A 27,106-nucleotide genomic window follows, 5' to 3' on the forward strand; every position below is an offset into this window, starting at 1 on the left:
TCGCTCATCATGCCAGAGTCACGAGAATGGAACTTTTCAGTAAACCGCTGCTGTTCTGGAAGGAGGTTAAAATACATAAACACAACGTTTGCTCAAATAAACCATTTTTATTTATATATGAAGGTTTTCATTCAGATGTTAAAACTTGCATAATTGAAATTACATTACAAACATACATAATAAAAAATAAATTACATTACAAACCAAAAACAATATTTAAGCATTGTAAGATGGGTCTTTCACTTTTGGAATGACCCACTAGTACCATGGAGTCTAATGTGTTCAGTTCAAGTACTATAGAGTCTAATGTGGTCAGTTTCTGTAAGTAGAGCCTGTTTTGGATGAATGCAGATCTTTATTTCTCTGGGTCTAAATGAAATCCCTCCGATTGCTCTATCGTCACTGTACTTAGCAGTTAAGGGAATTGCAAGTGTGATACAAGTGTATGCTCTGTTTTGATGAGATCTGAAAACCAAGTAAACCAATGTGTGTGTCAGGGTGAGACCCTCACAGTAATATTGAAATGCCTGTTATTGTGTTTGTTTATTGTTGTTCTACGAGTGATAGAGCCATGGGCTATCTGTATCATTTGTGCTGTTGAGCAAAGTGTATTTGATATGATGGTTTATTGCCGTATTTAGATTAGGGAGCTTACTTTAATGAAGTTACCGTAGCTTTACTGTACATGTGGGACAAATGTTTGTTATAGGCATATGTTCGGTAACCTTCCAAAAGAAGGGGTAATGCTTATGTTCAGTCATTATACTGGTAAGTTAGGGACTAGAGAAGAAGAAGAAGAAGGGTATTGATTAGGCGTAATAATGGAATAGTTAGTGATCGTCTGTTTAACAGACGGTATTCATGCAGGTTAAACACAAAAGTGTGAAGCAGAAGAAACATGTTTATTGTAAAAAGTAGGAATGGAATGAATGTTAGAGTTTCTTTGTGTATAAGATCATTCCGAGTGTAGCTGTTTATTGAATAATTCAAGAGCTTTGTGATGGTGGTCCACTATGAAAGATTGATTGAATGTTCATTCTGTTCGAATCAGGTGGGGCTGGGGCTTATTTCATGCCATGTCTTTCCTGTGCTTTTTGGGTCTTTCATGATCTTGTCTTTTGTGAACGTCGGTCATTTTGTGTTCAATGTTCGTCTGTGAGCATCAGTTGTAATTTGTGTGAAGTCTTCTTCCAGTGCCAAGGTAAATCTGTATGCCTGTGAACACTATCAAGTGGTTTTTTCCTGCATTCCACAAACCTCAGTGTTCCTGAGCTGATAAATGTGATTGTGAGTAGGGGAAGCTCGGACCATCACCCCGTCACAGTGTGCTGTATGTTTCTGTTCACTGTATTCGATGTCATGGATTCTTTTGGGGATACCCTGTGCAGCAACAATTACCAAAAGTGCTGTGAATCTTTACCATGGCTCATTTTCCCAGCTAATTGTGTTTGTCTTTGCAACTGCAAATGATCCAGTATAACACACTACATACAGAACTGATACTCATAAAGAGGCTTTTGCTAAAGGAAAACTATTTTCAGAGGAAAAAAAGTATAACTTTACATTGTATGTTAAATGAAAACAAGTTAAAAAGTATCAAACTATATTTTTTTCCTGTTTGGTGTCTTATAAAAAAACAAGTACCATTAGCTGGTCTAGTCCAAGATAATCAGAAATGCTCAGAGCAGTGCATGTTATTTGTCCTTTTTGGCCTCTTTTGCAGCTTCGTTGTCTGTTTCCAGATCCTCCGAGAAGCTTGCGCTCCCGTACTTCTTCACTTTGGACTCCACTGTTGCGAGTCTCTGTTTGAGCTTTTGCTGGCTCGAGGTAAACTCTGCCATCAGTCTGGCGAATTTCGTTTGCATGAGGTCCAGAACGGTTTCCAGCTGGTCCACCTTTTCTTGCATGTTTTGCGGGTCGTCTCCCTGTTTGGCCACCTCCTCGTCTATCAAGCCGTCCTTCATTAAAATGGCTTTCCCTTTCTCCTCCAGCGCCGCCTTGGCCTCCGGATACTCAGTCAGGGCTTCCATGAGGTCATCCTTGGATAAGCAGAAGAGATCGGAGTAGCCTATGCTTCTAATGTTTGCAGTCCTTCTGTTCCCCGACTTACTCCCCTTGATGTTCAAGATGCTGATTTCTCCAAAGTAACTCCCGTCACTCAAAACTACAAACTGGGTGATGCCGTCGTCCGCTACGACAGCCAGCTTCCCCTCTTTGATGATGTACATTTCTCTGCCAATGTCCCCTTTGCGACAGATATAGTCTCCAGGGCTAAACACCTGTGGCCTTAGCTTCAGCACCAGCTCTATCAGCAGCCCTGCTTCGCAGTCCTGGAAGATGCGCACTTTCTTCAGCGTGTCCAGGTGGACGTTGATGGCGATCTCGGCTTTCAGCTTGTCAGGCAAGTTCTTCAGGACCTCTTTTTCATCCACCGTTTTCTTGTTGGTCCAGAGATAGTCGAACCACTTGATGATTCGTGCCTCCAGGTCTTTGGTGACTTTGCGGAAATGCATGTATTGCTTAATGGAATCTATCTTGGCCTGGAATTCCGCTCTGGAGGCGTTCATGTTGGAAATCATGGCACCCACGTTACCGACGATGGTAGCGAAGATCAGCACTCCGATCAGGAAGTCGAACACCACAAAGAGGTACTCCACGTCCTTCACTGGGGGAGGGGTCTCCCCGATTGTGGTCAGCGTCAGTGTGGACCAGTACAGGCTGTAGATGTACTTCCTGGCCAGTCGACCGTATTCAGGGTGGCTTATGTTGGGGTACACCCAGGTATCTGTCCCAAACCCTATGGCTTTGGAAATGGCAAAGTATATGCATGCGTTCCAGTGGATAATAATCAGGATGTACAGGACAAGGTTGCCGATTCGAAAGATGTTGGGATAATTGGTTCTGGTTTCGGTGCGGTCAAAAAACTCAAACATGCGTGCGAATCGGAAGAGCCTGTTAAACCTCAGTTCAGGCCAGTTTGACCCAATTTTAATGCTGATTAAGTCTGTCGGCACAAGTGAGAGTGCATCAAATTTGAACTGCAAAGTCTTCATGTAATTCTCCCGTAACGCCTTTGAATCCTTGACGAGCAATCCTTGTTTGAGGAAACCTGGATTTTTATAAAACATAAAAAGGGTATTTAAGAGCAGCAGGCAGACGTGTATTTTTTCCTGTATATGGTTAACTTTAAAACAGTTTTAAATTGTCTTTGATGAAGAAACTGATAAACAGAGTTAGACATCATGCATTAACTTTTCATTGTATAGTTTGTTGATTCTGGGATCAATAAACTACTAACAACAAAACAAGCAATATGGGCCAAATGGCCTCCTCTCATTTGTAAACTTTATGTACAGAACATGCTGACTCGCACACACATGTACAGCACATGCTGACTCACGCACACACACATGTACAGTACATGCTGACTCACACACACACACACATGTACAGAATATGCTAACTCACACACACTTCAGTCACATATGCACTCACCTGTCCTAAATCTCACAAAAGTGTCAATGAGGTAGACACAATCTGAGGAGTAATCTAAAACACCCCACAAAACCAGGTAGTCCATTTGAAGTTCATCAAAACATGCCCTAAAACAAAATAAACAAGTTGTAATTACCATGTTTTAAATGTTTTAACAATGATTTGACATGTTCATTTTCTACATTAAAGAAGTAAAAGCCAATACATACAGTCTTGCCATGAATTGCAGGGCTGCTCTGCTGTCAGAGGCCAGGGAGATTTAAAGGGTGTGCCATTGCCTTGTGAGCCACTCTGGGACCATGAAGAAATCTCTTAACCTTTCCATTGTTTGTCAATCCCCACAGTCAATATTAAGGGGCCAGGAAAGAGAAACGGGGGGATAGTGCAGTCTGCAAGCGGGGGGGGGTGGGGGGGGGGGGTGGGGTGGGGGGGGGGGGTTAAAGATGCATTACAACAGTGCAGTCTGCAAGCCAGCCTGTGTTGTGTATCAGAGGGGTTAAAGATGCATTACAACAGTGCAGTCTGCAAGCCAGGCTGTGTTGCGTATCACAGATAGGATCCCCAGTTTTAGGAGCTGCCTCTTCATGGTTTCTTATTTCTGTGCAAAGGGTTTGCAGTAGTAGTCATACCTTCGACTAACTGTGAGGAGGTCAAGTGGAACCAGGTATCTCATGACACATCCGGTCACCTGGGGCTGGTTATTTAACACAAGGGCTGACTGCCTCATATGAATGATGGACTAGTTACTGTGCAGCGAGGGACCAAAGTTTTGCATCTCCTCAAATTTTAGGATTGAGATGTAATAAAACAAAAAAATAAAACTACATGAACATAATTTAGATCTTTTATTTAAAATTAAGTAATCATAAATTACAAAATGATATTGCAGATGTCTACCGGAAGCCATAATAGTAATACAGTATTTCATGTTACATTTTAAAGTCATATTTTTTAATTTTTGTCAGTTTACCATTAAGTATATATGGAAAACTGCAAAGGTAAGAAATTCAATGTTAATGTAACATTATTTTACAGGTTTCATTTGACTTAATGAAGCAAAATAAGTTAATTCTATAGGGTGATGCAACACTTTTAAGCATAGCTTTATTATTGCAGAAAGCGAGGGCGTTTGCAGTTTATGTTGATATTAAATCTTATAAATAAAGACATTAAAAACAAAAGCTTGTGTGTTGTATAAAATGATAATGGGAGTGCATTTAAAAGCATGGCTGAAACCCCTACCTGCACACCAGCAGACACCAGTTGTACATGACAGGAGCTGCAATAATGGACAGCCACCTGTAGTATAGATTGCTTGCAGGGTCGATGACAAACACTTCTTTTTTCTTCCTGCAAAATAATTCAATATGTAAAGAACACACATGGCAAGACTGAAGCCCAGCTTTAAGTCATCAAGTGAAAGCCAATGACCTCGTCCACTGATCCGCCTGGTTTATCATAACCAGAAGTATAATGGCACCATACAGGTCGTTCAAAGGGAGTAATACAAACAGAAAGCCACACAAAATGGTGCATACACAGTATATAGATATTTGCAAAGCATTTAGATCCTGATTTGAATATATGCAGAGCCACTTCAAATCCCTCTCTTTATGTCTGAGGTAAAGAAGTGTAATATATAGAAACCAGTGGATTAGTGAGAAGCCCGTACAATCCAGTATTAAAGATGCAAGTTTCTATGTCGTCTGCCCATTTTCAGATGTGTGATTATCATGCAGCTCTGTGTTAAGAAGTTGTGATTGTTCTGCAGTAATGTGTACTACAATCACAGCCCACTAGAAAGGGTTTGATTTCAGAAAGCCATCAAGCCCTTACTTCAGGACAAGAGTGGTGATCAGGAAACAATAAAAACAGATGCTTCTGGAATTGGAACTGCTTTTCATGTGTTTATAATATCCCTATGCAAATTTCAATCATTCTCTCAATTGTACAGTTTGTAATATACGGGTGGAACCCTGTCTAGAACTTTCATGACCAGCCTCAGAGTGTAGCTGCCATGGCAACATATTGTTGGTCTCTGTTTACACTTCTAGCAAAGGTGCCAGTTAGTGTCAATTATACGGCTGATTTACATGATGTGGAGACCTTTCTGCTAGGAATAAAAAGAACCCAACACCTCAATATGAGCAGCACTGGAGGTGGTGAGAAATGGGTCCAAGTCCTGTGTGTGTTTCAGCCGTTTAGAAGATGCTCGTGGCACTACTTCTGTTTATAGGTAGCAGTAAAAGCAACCTGTAGAGTTGACCCTTTCTAGAGATTTGCAATCGTTTTCACCATGTTCAATGGGCCAGGTCTCAAAGGGAAGCTGGTAATATTAAAGAAAGCCAGTTAGAAACACTGCCAGATAAATACTTACTCCTCTTTCTTTTTATCATCCTTCTTGGCATCTTTTTTCTCCTTTTCCTCTTTTTTATCATCTTCTTTCTCCTCCTTTTTGTCTTCCTTTTTGCTGTGTGATTTTTTTTAGTTTTTGGAGAAGCGCACAGGTTGTGAAAGTCTCAACTAGCAGGCATGCTATGAGGACTCTACAAGTCTCAGAAAGCTATGCATGGGAGGGAGGTCTAGCAGCTAACACTGAAGTCCTTGTCACAGCACATGATTCTTTGGACAGAGTGCTTTAGTTAAGAATCTTTTTCCCTTAGTGAATAAGAAACCCTCTACAATCCATTTCAGTTAACTGTCTCTTACAGCAAACGATTCTTCTTGTTCCACCTCAACTAAGAAAGCGCCAATGAGAAGACAGTACCGTTAGAGATGCAGGAAATGTATCAAAGAGGCACTCAGAGGATTGCACACAGGCATTCTCTGCTCAAGGCGAGGGATATTACTTTGGCAGCATTGATGACCCAGGATAAAAGAACCCAAACAATCCTAGTTTGTATTTTAATATGCAAAACTACACTGTGCACATAGGTGGCACTAAACGGGAAGAACTGGCAATGTTTAAAAGTAGAACTTGAAACAAAGTAACTTGAATTTATTGTCTTACCAGTATACCCTGCCTGGATAAGCCACAGCACCATCGCAGTGACTGCTTTAGAGCAATAATAGTAATGCTCTAATAAAATCCAGCGGTGCTATATCACAGCTGGGTACAAATTGATCAAATCGACCCCTAGGTCAAGAAGACAAGCGTCATTTTTTTCTTGTGAATGGAAGTCAGTGTAAGGTTCTGGTTAGGGAATGCTGAGTGTGTTCTGGAAGAGTGTAAGGTTCTGGTTAGGGAGTGCTGAGTGTGTTCTGGAAGTCGGTGTAAGGTTCTGGTTAGGGAGTGCTGAGTGTGTTCTGGGAGTCGGTGTAAGGTTCTGGTTAGGGAGTGCTGAGTGTGTTCTGGGAGTCGGTGTAAGGTTCTGGTTAGGGAGTGCTGAGTGTGTTCTGGGAGTCGGTGTAAGGTTCTGGTTAGGGAGTGCTGAGTGTGTTCTGGGAGTCGGTGTAAGGTTCTGGTTAGGGGGTGCTGAGTGTGGAGTCGGTGTAAGGTTCTGGTTAGGGGGTGCTGGGAGTCGGTGTAAGGTTCTGGTTAGGGGGTGCTGAGTGTGTTCTGGGAGTGTAAGGTTCTGGTTCTGGGAGTCGGTGTAAGGTTCTGGTTAGGGGGTGCTGAGTGTGTTCTGGGAGTCGGTGTAAGGTTCTGGGCTGAGTGTGTTCTGGGAGTCGGTGTAAGGTTCTGGTTAGGGAGTGCTGAGTGTGTTCTGGGAGTCGGTGTAAGGTTCTGGTTAGGGAGTGCTGAGTGTGTTCTGGGAGTCGGTGTAAGGTTCTGGTTAGGGAGTGCTGAGTGTGTTCTGGGAGTCAGTGTAAGGTTCTGGTTAGGGAATGCTGAGTGTGTTCTGGGAGTCAGTGTAAGGTTCTGGTTAGGGGGTGCTGAGTGTGTTCTGGGAGAGTGTAAGGTTCTGGTTAGGGAATGCTGAGTGTGTTCTGGGAGTCGGTGTAAGGTTCTGGTTAGGGAGTGCTGAGTGTGTTCTGAGTGTAAGGTTCTGGTTGTGCTGAGTGTGTTCTGGGAGTCGGTGTAAGGTTCTGGTTAGGGAGTGCTGAGTGTGTTCTGAGTGTAAGGTTCTAGGGGCTGAGTGTGTTCTGGGAGTCAGTGTAAGGTTCTGGTTAGGGAATGCTGAAGTCAGTGTAAGGTTCTGGTTAGGGAGTGCTGAGTGTGTTCTGGGAGTCGGTGTAAGGTTCTGGTTAGGGAGTGCTGAGTGTGTTCTGGGAGTCGGTGTAAGGTTCTGGTTAGGGAGTGCTGAGTGTGTTCTGGGAGTCGGTGTAAGGTTCTGGTTAGGGGGTGCTGAGTGTGTTCTGGGAGTCGGTGTAAGGTTCTGGTTAGGGAGTGCTGAGTGTGTTCTGGGAGTCGGTGTAAGGTTCTGGTTAGGGAGTGCTGAGTGTGTTCTGGGAGTCGGTGTAAGGTTCTGGTTAGTGCTGAGTGTGTTCTGAGTGTAAGGTTCTGTGCTGAGTGTGTTCTGGGAGTCGGTGTAAGGTTCTGTGCTGAGTGTGTTCTGGGAGTCGGTGTAAGGTTCTGGTTAGGGAGTGCTGAGTGTGTTCTGGGAGTGTGTAAGGTTCTGGTTAGGGAGTGCTGAGTGTGTTCTGGGAGTCGGTGTAAGGTTCTGGTTAGGGGGTGCTGAGTGTGTTCTGGGAGTCTGGTTCTGGTTAGGGAGTGCTGAGTGTGTTCTGGAGTGTAAGGTTCTGGTTGTGCTGAGTGTGTTCTGGGAGTCGGTGTAAGGTTCTGGTTAGGGAGTGCTGAGTGTGTTCTGGGAGTCGGTGTAAGGTTCTGGTTAGGGAGTGCTGAGTGTGTTCTGGGAGTCGGTGTAAGGTTCTGGTTAGGGAGTGCTGAGTGTGTTCTGGGAGTCGGTGTAAGGTTCTGGTAGGGAGTGCTGAGTGTGTTCTGGGAGTCGGTGTAAGGTTCTGGCTAGGGAGTGCTGAGTGTGTTCTGGGAGTCGGTGTAAGGTTCTGGCTAGGGAGTGCTGAGTGTGTTCTGGGAGTCGGTGTAAGGTTCTGGCTAGGGAATGTTTTGCTCAGTACATTCTTGTTGGAATATGGGGGTGCCCTGGGTTTTTTTTCAGATTTAAATTAAATATGGATCGTGCTCAAGCCTCTGTTGTAGTAATGTTTTTGTTTTTTGGATTTTTTTTTGCCCAGCAGAGGGCATACTGGCCTGAATCAGACACTGGATTAGAGTGAGACTTCCATTGTATAGAGGTTTTAACAAATGATTTTGCTTTCAGTGTTTCCAAAGAAAACATCCTGACTGCACACTTGAACACATTCTGACCCTTGTTTCTCAGGTTACTATGGAATCAGAGTGGATACATAATGATTGTGTTGCTGTCTCTCAGTCTGATACCTTTCTTGTGTACTTTTACCTACCCATGAATAATACATGATGTGTCACATGCAGTCTTAGTGGTAGTTGCTGCCTGGTTGTATAAAGATGTTTTTAATGTAGTCTCTGAATTGCATGTCACACTTTGTCACACACAGCAGCTACAGTTCTGTGGGCCGCCCCTCCCTGTCAGTATATCAGTGTTCCTGTCTCACTGCACAGCCGAATGTGGGTTACCTGCATCGATAATTCCTTACAAGAATGAAATCTGTTTATAGAAAAAACGAATGTTTGTAATCCGTGTTGGCATGTGATCTGTGACAAGTTTTAAATAATCATTTATACCCTTTGAATTTGTCCCATATTTTGTATGTGCTCTTAATGTATTAATATTTATTATCCAATGACATGATTTATTAATGTTTGACTAGGTACTGAGCAACACGCAGTAATGGGGAGGGCTGTATAACAATGACCACTAGGGGCGTGCACTGATAAATCCCTCCCCTGAAACAGTACATTTGTTAAAGATTTCTAAAGGAACTCTCTGACCAACTCACTGTTTTAGTGGGGTGCAAATTACTAGTGACACCCCAAGTGCAAACCTAGTGGTCATTTTTATACCAGCTTCACTGCAGCAATCCACCTTGTTCAGGCTTACTCAAAGACAGTCCCAGAGGTAAAATATACCAAATATTCAGAAGTGCTGAAATACACGATAACTAAGAACACATACAACAACATTATAGACCGGTACAATATCATTTGAATATTCTGTAAATTCCGAGGGTATTCTTTCAAGGGTTTGAACAGGGTAAATACTAGGCAAGCACTAACAGCACAATGCAAACTGTTCTCTTTCCAATCTAGAATTAAGAGTTCCGAGAAAGGGATATATCAAATTTAAGTGGAAGTGCAAATGAATAGATCACAGTGTGGAAAACAACTGAATTAGAAACTTTGAAATGTTCTCCAGTTTTAAATGGATTTAAAATGATGATTTATAAATAGCCAGTATTTATAAAATAAGTGTGCATTATAATTCATAGTAATTGATTGTTATCCACATTCACTGCAGTATATGCATTATGTACACACGCTAAGAATAAACTATGCTAATCACAGATATATATTTCTACAAATTCTATTTTGTGGACATCTGAGATACACAGCATAAATACTGTAATAAAACATATAAGGAAATATGGCAAAAGCATTTAATGAAACCAAAATATAAATATAATTTATTATTATTATTATAATAAACACTACAGTTAAAAGAATGCGATATGGATCCTCTATTATGCACACAATATAAAATCAGAATTCTGGATTTAAGGAATAATGCTTTTAACAGAACAAATTAAGGAGACTACAATCTAGAGAGACTAGCTAGAAGAGCAGTGAGAATCTCAGCGTCTGCTTCACTAGAACTAGAGACTAGCAAGAAGAGCAGTGAGAATCTCAGAGTCTGCTTCACTAGAACTAGAGAGACCAGCTAGAAGAGCAGTGAGAATCTCAGTCTGCTTCACTAGAACTAGAGACTAGCTAGAAGAGCAGTGAGAATCTCAGTCTGCTTCACTAGAACTAGAGAGACCAGTTAGAAGAGCAGTGAGAATCTCAGCGTCTGCTTCACTAGAACTAGAGAGACTAGCTAGAAGAGCAGTGAGAATCTCAGAGTCTGCTTCACTAGAACTAGAGAGACTAGAAGAGCAGTGAGAATCTCAGTCTGCTTCTCTAGAACTAGAGACTAGCAAGAAGAGCAGTGAGAATCTCAGTCTGCTTCTCTAGAACCAGAGAGACCAGCTAGAAGAGCAGTGAGAATCTCAGTCTGCTTCTCTAGAACTAGAGAGACCAGCTAGAAGAGCAGTGAGAATCTCAGTCTGCTTCTCGAGAACCAGAGAGACCAGCTAGAACAGCAGTGAGAATCTCAGTCTGCTTCTCTAGAACTAGAGACACTAGCTAGAAGAGCAGTGAGAATCTCAGTCTGCTTCACTAGAACTAGAGACTAGCTAGAAGAGCAGTGAGAATCTCAGTCTGCTTCTCTAGAACCAGAGAGACCAGCTAGAAGAGCAGTGAGAATCCCAGTCTGCTTCACTAGAACTAGAGAGACTAGCTAGAAGAGTAGTGAGAATCTCAGAGCCTGCTTCACTAGAACTAGAGACACTAGCTAGAAGAGCAGTGAGAATCTCAGTCTGCTTCACTAGAACTAGAGACACTAGCTAGAAAAGGGTTCGCTACAACTCCTCTGGTTGTACTTACTCGTCTGTATTGTTGCAGTTGTTCACATTGAAGTTTGCCGAGGGCCAGTGGCTGCGTTTGAAATATTGTCATAGTATTAGAGGCACGGCATGACTCAAACTCTACAACTACACAATCATACTTCTGTTTATGCCGTCTGAAAACACAATACGAAATGGCTCTGTTAAATACATCAGCATCAGGTCTCATTATTGTACATCAGAGAAGTACTACACTGTTAGCTACTGTGCTGCTGTACCAAGTGGCAAGTCTGCAAAGAAACATAGGTCATGTTTGTGTTCTTTCAGGGCATGAATACAACAACAGGACTCACGCGTTTCTCTATACCTGAGGTCTCTGTCCATTTCAGGGCACGCTAATGCTTCATGAATACAACCACAGGACTCACACGTTTCTCTATACCTGAGGTCTCTGTCCATTTCAGGGCACGCTAATGCTTCATGAATACAACCACAGGACTCACACGTTTCTCTATACCTGAGGTCTCTGTCCATTTCAGGACATGCTAATGCTTCATGAATACAACCCCAGGACTCACGTGTTTCTCTATACCTGAAGTTTGCCGTTATGGATTATGTGCCGCCCCCAGACAGAGACCTGTGTTAATGTCTCTTGATGTCCGCTGTGTGTGTGAGACTCACCTCTTCAATCTGCCATGCTGGCCCAGGCACAGAGACCAGTGTTAATGTCTCTTGATGTCCGCTGTGTGTGTGAGACTCGCCTCTTCACTCTGCCCTGCTGTCCCGCGCACAGAGACCAGAGTTATTGTGTCTTGATGTCCGTGTGTGTGTGTGACTCACCTCTTCACTCTGCCCTGCTGGCCCAGGGCTGACTGGGTGTTGCTCTCTCTGCTGGAAGCCTCCTTCAGCTCCGGGCCTCGGAAACGCTCCAGAAAGGAGTCTGGTCTCTGCTCTTCGTGGTGCAGTCGTTTCCTCGCCCAGTTTCTTATTGAAAGGAGAAATCGAGACACCCTGGAAGAAACAAATTAGGCTTTGACATTCTGCTTTAACTGAGCGTTTCCTTGGCTTGTTTTAGTCAGTGTGATGCTGTGTTTGGTTGGTTTGTTTTAGTCAGTGTGATGCTGTGTTTGGTTGGTTTGTTTTAGTTAGTGTGATGCTGTGTTTGGTTGGTTTGTTTTAGTCAGTGTGATGCTGTGTTTGCTTTGTTTTGGTCAGTGTGATGCTGTGTTTGGTTTGTTTTGGTCAGTGTGATGTTGTGTTTGGTTGGTTTGTTTTAGTCAGTGTGATGCTGTGTTTGGCTGGCTAGCTTTAGTCGGTGTGATGTTGTGTTTGGTTGGCTTATTTTAGTCGGTGTGATGTTGTGTTTGGTTGGTTTGTTTTGGTCAGTGTGATGCTGTGTTTGGTTGGTTTGTTTTGGCCAGTGTGATGCTGTGTTTGGTTTGTTTTGGTCAGTGTGATGCTGTGTTTCGTTGGCTTGTTTTAGTCAGTGTGATGTGTTTCGTTGGTTTGTTTTAGTCAGTGTGAAGCTGTGTTTGGTTTGTTTTAGTCAGTGTGATGTTGTGTTTCGTTGGTTTGTTTTGGTCAGTGTGATTGTGTTTCGTTGGTTTGTTTTAGTCAGTGTGATGCTGTGTTTGGTTGGTTTGTTTTAGTCAGTGTGATGCTGTGTTTGGTTTGTTTTAGTCAGTGTGACCCTGTTTATGGTTTGTTTTGGTCAGAGATGCTGTGTCTGGCTTGTTTTAGTCAGTGTGATGCTTTGTTTCGTTGGTTTGTTTTAGTCAGTGTGATGTGTTTCGTTGGTTTGTTTTAGTCAGTGTGATGCTGTGTTTGGTTTGTTTTGGTCAGTGTGATGCTGTGTTTCGTTGGTTTGTTTAAGTCAATGTGATGCTGTGTTTGGCTTGTTTTAGTCAGTGTGATGCTTTGTTTCGCTGGTTTGTTTTAGTCAGTATGATGCTGTGTTTCTTTGGCTTGTTTTAGTCAGTGTGATGTCCATACATATATACAGTCAAACCAACTTAATAGTACTCTGTTTAGTATCACACCCACGTATTTTCATCACATTGAAATGTCCCGCCCACAATGTGATGAGTAGATGGAAACAAGCTCCTCATAATGTCACGTGGGTTCATGTCACACTCCGCTTACTATCAAAGAAATGTAACTGATGCAACTGATGTCTGCCCACTTAATATCACTTCAGAATGCCTGCCTCCACTGGCCTGTATTGTGACACATTTTGTATAAACTGTATTCAACAGCCTTGTGGTCAAAGAATCACCCAGCTTGAGTCGTGCGATTTAAAAGTGTGTCTTCAGTGTTTTTTTGACCACTGCATATTAAAATGAAAAAGTCTCTTGACTTGTATAGCCAGTGTTTCACAAGCAGCAACATTCATAATTGTGATGCCTCCCCTTTCTCGGAGTTGAATAGATGGTGCAGACTGTTGCTTTTCTGGAATAATGGTCAGGTCCTTGCTAAGTGGGCTCTCTTCCCTGTGAAAGGTCATTACCTGGCCATGGCTCCCCTGCCTGTGAATGAACTCCTGCGGGATTCTGACATCTCTCTGGTCTCCATGGAGACAGCTCTCTGCAGCTCAGAGCAAGTGTCTTCGCACAGCGACTGATCCCTGAGGAATGACATGTACAGGAGGATGAGCACTGCTGTCCTTGTGCATTCAAAGGGCCTCTCGAGAGCTGATACTGCTGTTCTGAAGAGGCCCCGGAGACCGTGTCAGGCAGCAAGCTAACCATTTCTCTTGCAGGACTGTCAGCTCGTGCTTTTCTCTCATGTCTATCAAGGGGCTGAATGTAATTAAGGAAAAGGACAGGTCAACAAATGACAATGTTGTGTATAAAGAAGGATTGGGCATCATTGCTAATGAAAACTGCCACCTTGATAGATAAGAACGCACAGCTCTAGCCAAACGGCTTGCATCACCTAGACTTTTAGGATTGAGACATTATTAAAAAAAAAAAACTATATGAACATAATGGAGATCTTTTATTTAAATTCATGCAATCAAAGCAAATACAAAATGAAATGGCAAAAGTCTACTGGAAGCCATTATAGTAGTACAGTATTTCGGGTTCGATTTTGAAATGTCACATTAGAAATTGTTTGTCACTTTTGCGTTATGTATATGGAAAACTACAAAGCCGTCTGTAGTAATTCAATATGTTAACCTAACATTATTCAGCAGGTTTCATTCGGCTTCATAAAGCAAAGTGAGTTCATGTCAGTTTAGGGTTAGGGTTTATCCACATGATAAAGTGCTGGCTCTGATAAACCACACAGTGGCTTTGTGATTACATCTGAAGACATCGAGACGCTCAACTGAGGATGCTTGTATAGTTTATACACTAGACTTGTATCATCCAATTATTTCATATTTGAGGAAGCTTCACAAAGCTATCATAGAAATATCCACAAATGACCTCCTGTACCTTTGATTTATTTATGTATTTATTTATTTATGTTGCATATCTAGGATTAAAATGTAAACATGGCTCATACACGAATGTCCATTTTTAGGTGAGTCTCATTGCTAAATTAAATCTTGTGGGACTTTTGAAATAAGTGCTTCAATACAATGGGCTTACTGTAGCTAGTGTTAGGGTTCTCACACTATTCCTGACTCCCATTTTTCAGAGATGCACAGTATAACACTGATTTCAACTGCATGTTTGTGTTTTTTATATAACAGAATGATGTGTATGTTTGAAAGGTGATTATGACTTGCACAGTTAACCCTAAACACACAAGAAACTAAAGTTAAGAGAACACCCTGGTTAATTAATGTTCCTCATAAGAAAGCATTGCACTGGAGTACCTTCCTACCACTGTAGCCACCCTTGTGTCAACAACTGGGTAAGGGATACACAGTTCCATGGAAACGATTGGTTGTTACCTGCTGTTGCCGTTCTCAATGCAGTCTGCCTCGTCCTCATTGGTCCTGATTGACAGCCTGTGTGGGCCAGGGTAGGGTTGCTGGGTGCTGACTGACAGCCTGTGTGGGCCAGGGTAGGGTTTCTGGGTGCTGACTGACAGCCTGTGTGGGCCAGGGTAGTGTTGCCATGTGCTGATTGTCTCCATGTTGACTTGCCGCATCCCAATCCACGGCATCCAGACTCTGATTGACAGCTGGAGCACAACAAAGAACATCAAATAACTCTCCCATCACAAAAGAGTTTCCTTCCAGGATAAAACATTGAACCTCACTGACTTTCACATGTTCACATGTAACACTGAATCTCATTGGTGCTTTCAAATGTAACACTGAATCTCATTGGGGCTTTCACATGTTCAGATGTAACAATGAATCTCACTGGCGGGCAGTGTTGTGTGATACTCTCCCGTTATGGATTCTGTCCCGTCGGTGAGATGAGATGAGGTTAAAAGCTCTAAAACCACGAATACAGACAAGCCCTCTTATGCATAGCGGTTAAGACGCTCTGTTGCAGTGCGCGGGTTCACTGGTTCACACCCAGCCTCCGCCCTGTCACATAAACATCCGAGCCACATACTGTAATAGAACTATGTATTTTAAACTAGAAACAAGCAACTTAAACGCTATATATTTTTAAATCTTGATCTGTTTAGTAAATACAGTTTCAGTAAAACATCTGTTATCCAACTTAATTGGGACCAGGGTTCTGTGTAAAATTGATGCTACAAAAAACTAAAAACCATTCAGATCTGTTAACTGATGAAGTACTTGGCTTTCTTTCACTGGATGATCTGTACATTTCTTTTTACAGCTGGAGGGGTAAAACAGTCACATAAAGAGTGACCCACTGGCCACCGGTTACAGAATCAACTGGCACGCTCAACCTTGTTTATTGGAGAAACATGCACTTTAAAAACTATAGTTTAAAAGATGAACTGTTTAGTTTTAGACTGAGTTAGTAAAACACGGTTGCAGGCAGACAGATGGTAAGGGGAAGCTTTAAAGTGCACCAAACAGCAATTTAAAAGAGGACCCTGTGCTTGTCAGAGAGAACACTGGGGATTAAAACCTTCCAAATCTAAAACAGTCTCCTTCCTTCCATCACCCTTATAACATCACGGTTTCCTGAGTGGAACATCAAACAGGCTCTGATGTTACAATCACTTCAGGTAATAAAACAAAAGTGCACCTGCGTGATCAATGATATTCTGAAATAAGGGGTGATGTCTAAGAGAAGCAGTATTAACCTCAACATTGCATTGTCTTGTTGATTCTGTTGTGACCTGTGCTTAGCGATAATGGATAACTGTTCGACTGTATTGAATAAATGATCTACAACGGAGTTCGGAATCTCAATAATCATTTATACTGACGGAAGCATGAAGGAAAAAGAACACTAGCTTCTAAATATCCTTTTATGTTTAACTCAACATTGTTTAATATCACTTATATATAGTGCTGGGACAAACACGGGATTTTCATGTTCATATATTCACTCACAACTGAAATATTTGTTCGGATGTTCGTTCATTTTTCAAAAAGTAATGAAAATCATTATGTTCACAGAGAACAGGGGCCATCGACACGGTTTTATAAAGTAATAACACGATGTTCACTTGTGCCTTTTTTGTAGCTGAACAAGCAAACAATAACTTAAATTTAACTTTAAGCACTTATAGAAAATAAAACAAACATGAAAATGGCCCTGTAAAGTGACGGGGAAATGCTCACCATTCGGTTCTCGTTTATTACATTCCACATAACAGAAAGTTGCAACAAAAAACATATATAATATATCCAATCTATATACAAATCACTACACACCATTTTCAGGAAGTGGGGTTCAGAATGACATGCTTGCCTTGTTTCTGTTCCTTGAGATTCTGGCTCTAAAGCATCACAACGTGTTTTTGACCCAGATGGCTTTCCATAGAGTCCACTATGAGCATGTGCAGTATCTGGTTTGTTTACTTTTTACTGTCTAAACCTTTTAAATAGAGGCTCAAGAGCTGCTGTGTTGATCCTGTGTTCTTTATATATTCATCTCACATATATCACACAGAGCTCTTTTTCATTTGCCATTTTTTTAAGCTGTCACGCAAATTCTGGTGAGGCGGTAAACAAGTGCAAGGTATTTTTGTCATTTCTAGCAAAGATGAACATCTGATTTTTGTATCCAAATACATGTCAAAAAATATTTGTTTGAATATTCGTATATTTGTCCATGTACAACTTAAATGGTCTCTAATGTGTTATATCATTTCTTCAATCCTGCATTGCTATGTCAGTCACTATACAGTTAAGAATCATAACAAGCTGTGAAGACATGCTTTTCAATGTTGTTGTTGTTCTTATTTTACCCTAGATTACTGTTTTTTTAATGTAATTAAGGGGTTGCAAAAAAATCCAATAAATTATTCATTTAAATGTAGAATGCAATGGACCACATTCACAATGGTTTTTTTTTAGTCTGTCTGGATAACCCAAATACAGTTTGATACGCATACAACTCTTTTAGGTTTTTTTTTCTACCCAACTAATAATAACCAGTGATGTCTCCAGACCACTGCAACTCCCCACAACACCTCAGAAGAAGTGAAGGCTAGTGGGTGCCCATCTCCTCCAGTCCTGCATCCCACAAAGCTGTGCCTTTAGCAGGGGAGCCACTCAAGGACCCCTGAGCGAAACACATTATACATGCAACACTATACAGTATAATGCATTATACATGCAACACTATACAGTATAATGCACCAGAAAAGACTTAAGAACATTTATGTGACATAACAAAATAACCTGGCATCAAACCTGGCTGCAAACCTGTACCTCAGTCTACAGCAGTTTATTTTTCCCTCCAGTTAAATAAATGTTAACTAATATAACTAACATATTGCTCTTCTTTTACCACTGGGAGACTCTGGATGATGTAGGCACAGATTGTGTAAAGTAAAAAGGGTTACAGTTTGAATTGACCAGTACTTCAAAACCCAGAGAAACAGTCCAAGTAAACATGTTCTTGATGATAAAAAGTTATTATTGTTACTTTAAACAAATCGATGAATTATTCCAAAGAACATAATAGGCTTTACAGTGTCTTTGCTGCCTCGCATTAGTCCTTGTTATTGCCACTGGAGTTGCACAGGATTTCTATTGACGTAAGTAATCTCATGCTATTCAAAGAGAATACTGGTAAATAATGTATATGCTTATGGCTGTGATCAGTTGTTAAAGGCTGTTGATTAGCAAGGTTTTTAACACCTACTCTTTTTATATCTTTAAATCATTTGGTAACACTGCAGTTTAGGGTTCCATTATAAGTGATAATAAACAATAGCAAGAACAAAACAATGGCAAAAGTGTATAATAATACTCTCATTATTTCTAATAATATTCTGTAATTGTTAATAGCATAATTAATAACATGTTTATAGATTGTTTATAATCACTTATATAGGATTCCTAAACTAAAGTGTTACCAATCATTTTAAGATCTCTCAAATTCAATATAAGATATCTCGAAATGACTTCTTGTTCAATTAGAGATATCTCAAAATCATTTAGAGCTATCTTGAAATGACGTCCTGTTCATTTCAAAATATCTTAAAATAATTTGAGATATCTCTAAATGAACAGGAAGTTATTTCAAGATATCTATTGGCGTACCATGCTAGCAAAACATTATATAAAGATATCTGTAAATCAATTTGCGATCTCTTTCACTTTTGAGAGATCTCAAAATGAAATTAAGCTATCTTCAAAAGGGTTTCTTTGCAGATATCTCAAATTAATTTAAAGATATCTACAAATGATTTACAGATATTTCAAGACTTCTTAAAATGCAATTGATGATATCTCTAAATGATCATTTGACTTGCCACAGTTCTTCAGTTCAAGTACCTTGTACATAAATGGGAATATGGTTTGAGAACAGTGCTTTTACCTACCTCTTTCAAAATGTGAAACATGTATAAAGAACAGACGTGGCGGTGTAGCCCGAAAGTGATGCGTCATCAGAACATGACAGGCATGCCAAAACGCGACCCGTTTAAGTCAGAAAATGGTATCTGTCAAAAAGTGGAGTGTTTGTATTTCAAGTATATTTTTAATGCAAGTGCCAGTTCTTTTTTTTTCAATCTATACACTGATAGTGGTATAGCCTACAGTACAATGTGAAGCAAGGAAGTACTGAATAGGCTACTGGTGCATGCTTGCTATAAATATATCCATTTCAGAACCATTAGCTGTGTTCATAAGTTACTACAGAACTTAACATTGCCTAAACACAATATGCAGATTTAAACTCCTGGATTCTGCATTTTCAAATGTTTACATGTGATTGTGTTCCCTCATTTAAACAGATGAATAGAGTATACAGTAATTGTATTAAATGAGGTGTATATGCATGCTACATGTGTGTACTGTATACCAAGGACACAACACTGGATATGTTATGTTGGCTATAGCTAGATATTACTATTATCTAGCTATAGCCAACATGTGTTTTGTAGGCTACCTCTTCCCTCTAGGAATGTTACCATGTAAATGCAATGTTAATATGAACAGTTGTCCCTGGTTCCATGGTGAAGAGTGTCGTGTAAATGCAATGTTAATATGAACAGTTGTCCCCGGCTCCACGGTGAAGAGTGTCGTGTAAATGCAATGTTAATATGAACAGTTGTCCCCGGCTCTACGGTGAAGAGTGTCGTGTAAATGCAATGTTAATATGAACAGTTGTCCCCGGCTCCACGGTGAAGAGTGTCGTCTAAATGCAATGTTAATATGAACAGTTGTCCCCGGCTCCACGGTGAAGAGTGTCGTGTAAATGCAATGTTAATATGAACAGTTGTCCCCGGCTCCACGGTGAAGAGTGTCGTGTAAATGCAATGTTAATATGAACAGTTGTCCCCGGCTCCACGGTGAAGAGTGTCGTGTAAATGCAATGTTAATATGAACAGTTGTCCCCGGCTCCACGGTGAAGAGTGTCGTGTAAATGCAATGTTAATATGAACAGTTGTCCCCGGCTCCACGGTGAAGAGTGTCGTGTAAATGCAATGTTAATATGAACAGTTGTCCCCGGCTCCACGGTGAAGAGTGTCGTGTAAATGCAATGTTAATATGAACAGTTGTCCCCGGCTCCACGGTGAAGAGTGTCGTGTAAATGCAATGTTAATATGAACAGTTGTCCCCGGCTCCACGGTGAAGAGTGTCGTGTAAATGCAATGTTAATATGAACAGTTGTCCCCGGCTCCACGGTGAAGAGTGTCGTGTAAATGCAATGTTAATATGAACAGTTGTCCCCGGCTCCACGGTGAAGAGTGTCGTGTAAATGCAATGTTAATATGAACAGTTGTCCCCGGCTCCACGGTGAAGAGTGTCGTGTAAATGCAATGTTAATATGAACAGTTGTCCCCGGCTCCACGGTGAAGAGTGTCGTGTAAATGCAATGTTAATATGAACAGTTGTCCCCGGCTCCACGGTGAAGAGTGTCGTGTAAATGCAATGTTAATATGAACAGTTGTCCCCGGCTCCACGGTGAAGAGTGTCGTGTAAATGCAATGTTAATATGAACAGTTGTCCCCGGCTCCACGGTGAAGAGTGTCGTGTAAATGCAATGTTAATATGAACAGTTGTCCCCGGCTCCACGGTGAAGAGTGTCGTGTAAATGCAATGTTAATATGAACAGTTGTCCCCGGCTCCACGGTGAAGAGTGTCGTGTAAATGCAATGTTAATATGAACAGTTGTCCCCGGCTCCACGGTGAAGAGTGTCGTGTAAATGCAATGTTAATATGAACAGTTGTCCCCGGCTCCACGGTGAAGAGTGTCGTGTAAATGCAATGTTAATATGAACAGTTGTCCCCGGCTCCACGGTGAAGAGTGTCGTGTAAATGCAATGTTAATATGAACAGTTGTCCCCGGCTCCACGGTGAAGAGTGTCGTGTAAATGCAATGTTAATATGAACAGTTGTCCCCGGCTCCACGGTGAAGAGTGTCGTGTAAATGCAATGTTAATATGAACAGTTGTCCCCGGCTCCACGGTGAAGAGTGTCGTGTAAATGCAATGTTAATATGAACAGTTGTCCCCGGCTCCACGGTGAAGAGTGTCGTGTAAATGCAATGTTAATATGAACAGTTGTCCCCGGCTCCACGGTGAAGAGTGTCGTGTAAATGCAATGTTAATATGAACAGTTGTCCCCGGCTCCACGGTGAAGAGTGTCGTGTAAATGCAATGTTAATATGAACAGTTGTCCCCGGCTCCACGGTGAAGAGTGTCGTGTAAATGCAATGTTAATATGAACAGTTGTCCCCGGCTCCACGGTGAAGAGTGTCGTGTAAATGCAATGTTAATATGAACAGTTGTCCCCGGCTCCACGGTGAAGAGTGTCGTGTAAATGCAATGTTAATATGAACAGTTGTCCCCGGCTCCACGGTGAAGAGTGTCGTGTAAATGCAATGTTAATATGAACAGTTGTCCCCGGCTCCACGGTGAAGAGTGTCGTGTAAATGCAATGTTAATATGAACAGTTGTCCCCGGCTCCACGGTGAAGAGTGTCGTGTAAATGCAATGTTAATATGAACAGTTGTCCCCGGCTCCACGGTGAAGAGTGTCGTGTAAATGCAATGTTAATATGAACAGTTGTCCCCGGCTCCACGGTGAAGAGTGTCGTGTAAATGCAATGTTAATATGAACAGTTGTCCCCGGCTCCACGGTGAAGAGTGTCGTGTAAATGCAATGTTAATATGAACAGTTGTCCCCGGCTCCACGGTGAAGAGTGTCGTGTAAATGCAATGTTAATATGAACAGTTGTCCCCGGCTCCACGGTGAAGAGTGTCGTGTAAATGCAATGTTAATATGAACAGTTGTCCCCGGCTCCACGGTGAAGAGTGTCGTGTAAATGCAATGTTAATATGAACAGTTGTCCCCGGCTCCACGGTGAAGAGTGTCGTGTAAATGCAATGTTAATATGAACAGTTGTCCCCGGCTCCACGGTGAAGAGTGTCGTGTAAATGCAATGTTAATATGAACAGTTGTCCCCGGCTCCACGGTGAAGAGTGTCGTGTAAATGCAATGTTAATATGAACAGTTGTCCCCGGCTCCACGGTGAAGAGTGTCGTGTAAATGCAATGTTAATATGAACAGTTGTCCCCGGCTCCACGGTGAAGAGTGTCGTGTAAATGCAATGTTAATATGAACAGTTGTCCCCGGCTCCACGGTGAAGAGTGTCGTGTAAATGCAATGTTAATATGAACAGTTGTCCCCGGCTCCACGGTGAAGAGTGTCGTGTAAATGCAATGTTAATATGAACAGTTGTCCCCGGCTCCACGGTGAAGAGTGTCGTGTAAATGCAATGTTAATATGAACAGTTGTCCCCGGCTCCACGGTGAAGAGTGTCGTGTAAATGCAATGTTAATATGAACAGTTGTCCCCGGCTCCACGGTGAAGAGTGTCGTGTAAATGCAATGTTAATATGAACAGTTGTCCCCGGCTCCACGGTGAAGAGTGTCGTGTAAATGCAATGTTAATATGAACAGTTGTCCCCGGCTCCACGGTGAAGAGTGTCGTGTAAATGCAATGTTAATATGAACAGTTGTCCCCGGCTCCACGGTGAAGAGTGTCGTGTAAATGCAATGTTAATATGAACAGTTGTCCCCGGCTCCACGGTGAAGAGTGTCGTGTAAATGCAATGTTAATATGAACAGTTGTCCCCGGCTCCACGGTGAAGAGTGTCGTGTAAATGCAATGTTAATATGAACAGTTGTCCCCGGCTCCACGGTGAAGAGTGTCGTGTAAATGCAATGTTAATATGAACAGTTGTCCCCGGCTCCACGGTGAAGAGTGTCGTGTAAATGCAATGTTAATATGAACAGTTGTCCCCGGCTCCACGGTGAAGAGTGTCGTGTAAATGCAATGTTAATATGAACAGTTGTCCCCGGCTCCACGGTGAAGAGTGTCGTGTAAATGCAATGTTAATATGAACAGTTGTCCCCGGCTCCACGGTGAAGAGTGTCGTGTAAATGCAATGTTAATATGAACAGTTGTCCCCGGCTCCACGGTGAAGAGTGTCGTGTAAATGCAATGTTAATATGAACAGTTGTCCCCGGCTCCACGGTGAAGAGTGTCGTGTAAATGCAATGTTAATATGAACAGTTGTCCCCGGCTCCACGGTGAAGAGTGTCGTGTAAATGCAATGTTAATATGAACAGTTGTCCCCGGCTCCACGGTGAAGAGTGTCGTGTAAATGCAATGTTAATATGAACAGTTGTCCCCGGCTCCACGGTGAAGAGTGTCGTGTAAATGCAATGTTAATATGAACAGTTGTCCCGGGCTCCACGGTGAAGAGTGTCGTGTAAATGCAATGTTAATATGAACAGTTGTCCCTGGCTCCACGGTGAAGAGTGTCGTGTAAATGTAATGTTAATATGAACAGTTGTCCCCGGCTCCACGGTGAAGAGTGTCGTGTAAATGCAATGTTAATATGAACAGTTGTCCCCGGCTCCACGGTGGAGTGTCGTGTAAATGTAATTTTAATATGAACAGTTGTCCCCGGCTCCACGGTGAAGCGTGTCGTGTAAATGTAAACAAGGGAGACAGCAGCTGCTAAAGTAAAAATAAGATACTTTTAAAAATAAAGAATACAAAAAAATTAATAATCAAACACTTAGACTGCCCTTGGAGAATTGCTGGGAACTACGCGACTACACGCCGTTTGCAAGAAATGGAATGAGGGAGTAGGTAATCACCAATATATATAATTACTGAATATTTAATTTAAGTATAATTACTGATAAGACTAATTAAACATTTGAATATAGACTATTTAATGGTTATTTAAACAGCCAGTCTGTCACTCGTTGTATAATCCTTTTTTTTTTTTTTTTTTTTTAACGCAGCAGCAGCAGCTAATCTTTCAGTCGCTCCTGGGTGTATAATTTGTGGCTAATTAGTTTAAGTAGCCATATTGTGCTATACCTATTGCGCACTTTAATAATGAGATGATTTATTATTATTATTATTATTATTATTATTATTATTATTATTATTATTATTATTATTATTATTATTATATATTATTATTAATAATAATATAATAATAATAATAATAATAATACATTTACGTTTTGGCATTGTTTTCTTTTTTGTATTGATGTTGTTGGTGTGGTTTAACCTGGTGGATTCAGATGCTTGCAAGTTGCAACCTTTCGCTGCTCTATCTGGGTTGTTTACGGTTTTTTGACGAAATTAATGATTTGGAGTGCTGAAAACAAGGTCCCTGTGGTCTACAGATCTGTAGTTCGGGGTCGGTCTGTGCTGCTCGGACACGCGTGCTCTGCATTTAGATTAGCGCTAATGCCCAACGGCAAACCCAGCTAATTCAAAGTAAAGCAGATCCAGACAACTGCTATCCTGTTAGCTGCTTTACACGGATCAAAATATCCTTCGAGTGACCCTATTTTTGAACCCCATTCCTAAAATATCCCATTGTGAGAACAAGGAGTTGTATCGCATTTTGCATTTTGATTCAATTAAACGCCCCGATAGGAACTGCTCATTAAACTTTTAGTCACCTGTCTAAGATGTCTAGTATTTTATAGTAGGCTCTCATTTACCACGCACTACTTTCAAACATATTTCTCGTGGTGTCTCTTTCTTCACGTTTAGTGCTGTAACCGTTCACTCAAATCAATTTACCAAAATAACACAGATATATAATTATGCATAATCAATATAGAGTATATAAGAACGACATATAATTAAAGCTGAACTACTGTAGCCACTTACCCTGTAGAAATAGTTGTAACGCCTGCCTTGCTGTATTACTTGTGCAAACCGTAGTCCTCAAGCAGTTCCACAGGAAATTACACTTCCAGTAATCCTTTTCAGTTCCATTTTAAATAATCCCATTGTTGCAACAAGAATAAGGATAAGAATAATATATACATAAATCCTGGCGAAACAGTAACCCGCAATCGCGTAGTTCCGTTAGTTCAGTGCGCAACAAGTCCATAGGCATCATAAGAATCCTTCAGGGGTAGACTTTGCAGTCTCCGTAAAGTCTGTTGCACTTCTTTTAGCAGCTCGGGTGAAGGACAGCTCCGAGCTGAATCCTGATGTCACTGGCAATCAGCGCTCGCTCTATCCTCCCCTCACTCACTCACACTCTAAATTCGCAAACGTCACGCACCTCTTCTTAATATTCATCAGTGCCACAGCGCTTGTGCGCCACAAACGAACTATTTTCACCACACTGTTGAGCGTGTGCTCCAGATTGTATTTTTTTCTTCACTTCATTACGGATTCTGCGTTTGAAGAACATCGGCGAGGTATTTTATTTTATGTAAAGTGGATACTCTTTCTGGCTCCCCGACTCTCTGTAGGCTACTGTACTTGTGTTAATGTACAAACATTTTGAGAAAAGGAGACTGCATTCGTTTTTAATAAACCCTCAATTCAACCATTCGACCATTGGTCTCTTCTGTGATGTTTATATTTGGCCATAATACATATCATGCAGACCAGAATGAAAGCCTCAGTGTGGTCACCTGACAATATTGCCCCCAGCTCCCTTACCCCAATCCACAGCTACAATATTCATGTGTTAGCGTGCTCCTGCTTAGCAATATTCATCCAGTCCTGTGCACACTGCTTACAGTGTTAGCGTGCTCCTGCTTAGCAATATTCATCCAGTCCTGTGCACACTGCTTACAGTGTTAGCGTGCTCCTGCTTAGCAATATTCATCCAGTCCTGTGCACACTGCTTACAGTGTTAGCGTGCTCCTGCTTAGCAATATTCATCCAGTCCTGTGCACACTGCTTACAGTGTTAGCGTGCTCCTGCTTAGCAATATTCATCCAGTCCTGTGCACACTGCTTACAGTGTTAGCGTGCTCCTGCTTAGCAATATTCATCCAGTCCTGTGCACACTGCTTACAGTGTTAGCGTGCTCCTGCTTAGCAATATTCATCCAGTCCTGTGCACACTGCTTACAGTGTTAGCGTGCTCCTGCTTAGCAATATTCATCCAGTCCTGTGCACACTGCTTACAGTGTTAGCGTGCTCCTGCTTAGCAATATTCATCCAGTCCTGTGCACACTGCTTACAGTGTTAGCGTGCTCCTGCTTAGCAATATTCATCCAGTCCTGTGCACACTGCTTACAGTGTTAGCGTGCTCCTGCTTAGCAATATTCATCCAGTCCTGTGCACACTGCTTACAGTGTTAGCGTGCTCCTGCTTAGCAATATTCATCCAGTCCTGTGCACACTGCTTACAGTGTTAGCGTGCTCCTGCTTAGCAATATTCATCCAGTCCTGTGCACACTGCTTACAGTGTTAGCGTGCTCCTGCTTAGCAATATTCATCCAGTCCTGTGCACACTGCTTACAGTGTTAGCGTGCTCCTGCTTAGCAATATTCATCCAGTCCTGTGCACACTGCTTACAGTGTTAGCGTGCTCCTGCTTAGCAATATTCATCCAGTCCTGTGCACACTGCTTACAGTGTTAGCGTGCTCCTGCTTAGCAATATTCATCCAGTCCTGTGCACACTGCTTACAGTGTTACGTGCTCCTGCTTAGCAATATTCATGTGTTCCTGCTCACACTGCTTACAGTGTTAGCGTGCTCCTGCTTAGCAATATTCATCCATTTCCTGTTAACACTGCTTACAGTGTTAGCGTGCTCCTGCTATTTCAATGTTAATAATCTGTGTTTCAGCTCACAGGTATTTCATGTTAATAATCTTGTTTCAGCTCACAGGTATTTCATGTTAATAATCTGTGTTTCAGCTCACAGGTATTTCATGCTATGTTTCAGCTCACAGGTATTTCATGTTAATAATCTGTGTTTCAGCTCACAGGTATTTCATGTTAATAATCTGTGTTTCAGCTCATAGATATTTCATGTTAATAATCTGACATGCTTGGCTGCCAGTAAGGCGATTGACCGTGAACAAACTGTTGAGGTGAAATGACCTGGGAAGTAGAAGTGTAACATATTTCCTGGAAGACAAAGCAAGCAAACAGAGAACTTCCGTTAAGATAGCGCAGTACCAGATATCCTTTTGAAATTGAAAATATGTGCTTGTGAGGTATTTCAGAATGCTTTCTTCAAGCTACAGTATTTCATGTTTAATCTGT

General features: G+C 41.6%; 1 protein-coding gene across 1 annotated transcript; it reads right to left on the reverse strand.

Annotated features, from left to right (window-relative positions):
• Positions 1 to 287: 287 nt before the first annotated feature.
• On the reverse strand, positions 288 to 13,765 carry LOC121321117 (cyclic nucleotide-gated channel cone photoreceptor subunit alpha-like). Its single transcript, XM_041260020.1, has 7 exons — positions 13,544 to 13,765; positions 11,878 to 12,048; positions 11,078 to 11,128; positions 6,506 to 6,518; positions 4,738 to 4,886; positions 3,496 to 3,602; positions 288 to 3,109 (listed from the first exon to the last, which is right to left on the reverse strand). Exons 1-7 carry the CDS (start codon positions 13,672 to 13,674, stop codon positions 1,695 to 1,697), a joined length of 2,037 nt encoding a protein of 678 aa, XP_041115954.1. The 5' UTR covers positions 13,675 to 13,765; the 3' UTR covers positions 288 to 1,694.
• Between the last annotated feature and the right edge of the window lie 13,341 nt (positions 13,766 to 27,106).

This window comes from Polyodon spathula, chromosome 9, assembly GCF_017654505.1.
Source record: "Polyodon spathula isolate WHYD16114869_AA chromosome 9, ASM1765450v1, whole genome shotgun sequence".
Classification (NCBI taxonomy): Eukaryota; Metazoa; Chordata; class Actinopteri; order Acipenseriformes; family Polyodontidae; genus Polyodon; species Polyodon spathula.

Bases quoted from the DNA above. Each gene is read 5' to 3' on its own strand.
- LOC121321117 (XM_041260020.1), bottom strand. From the start codon at position 13,674: ATGTCATTCCTCAGGGATCAGTCGCTGTGCGAAGACACTTGCTCTGAG. The intron at 11,129-11,877 runs GTGAGTCACACA...TTTCAAACGCAG, and splicing joins CAGCAGGGCAGAGTGAAGAG to CCACTGGCCCTCGGCAAACT. The intron at 3,110-3,495 runs GTGAGTGCATAT...ATAAAAATCCAG, and splicing joins TTTTGTGAGATTTAGGACAG to GTTTCCTCAAACAAGGATTG.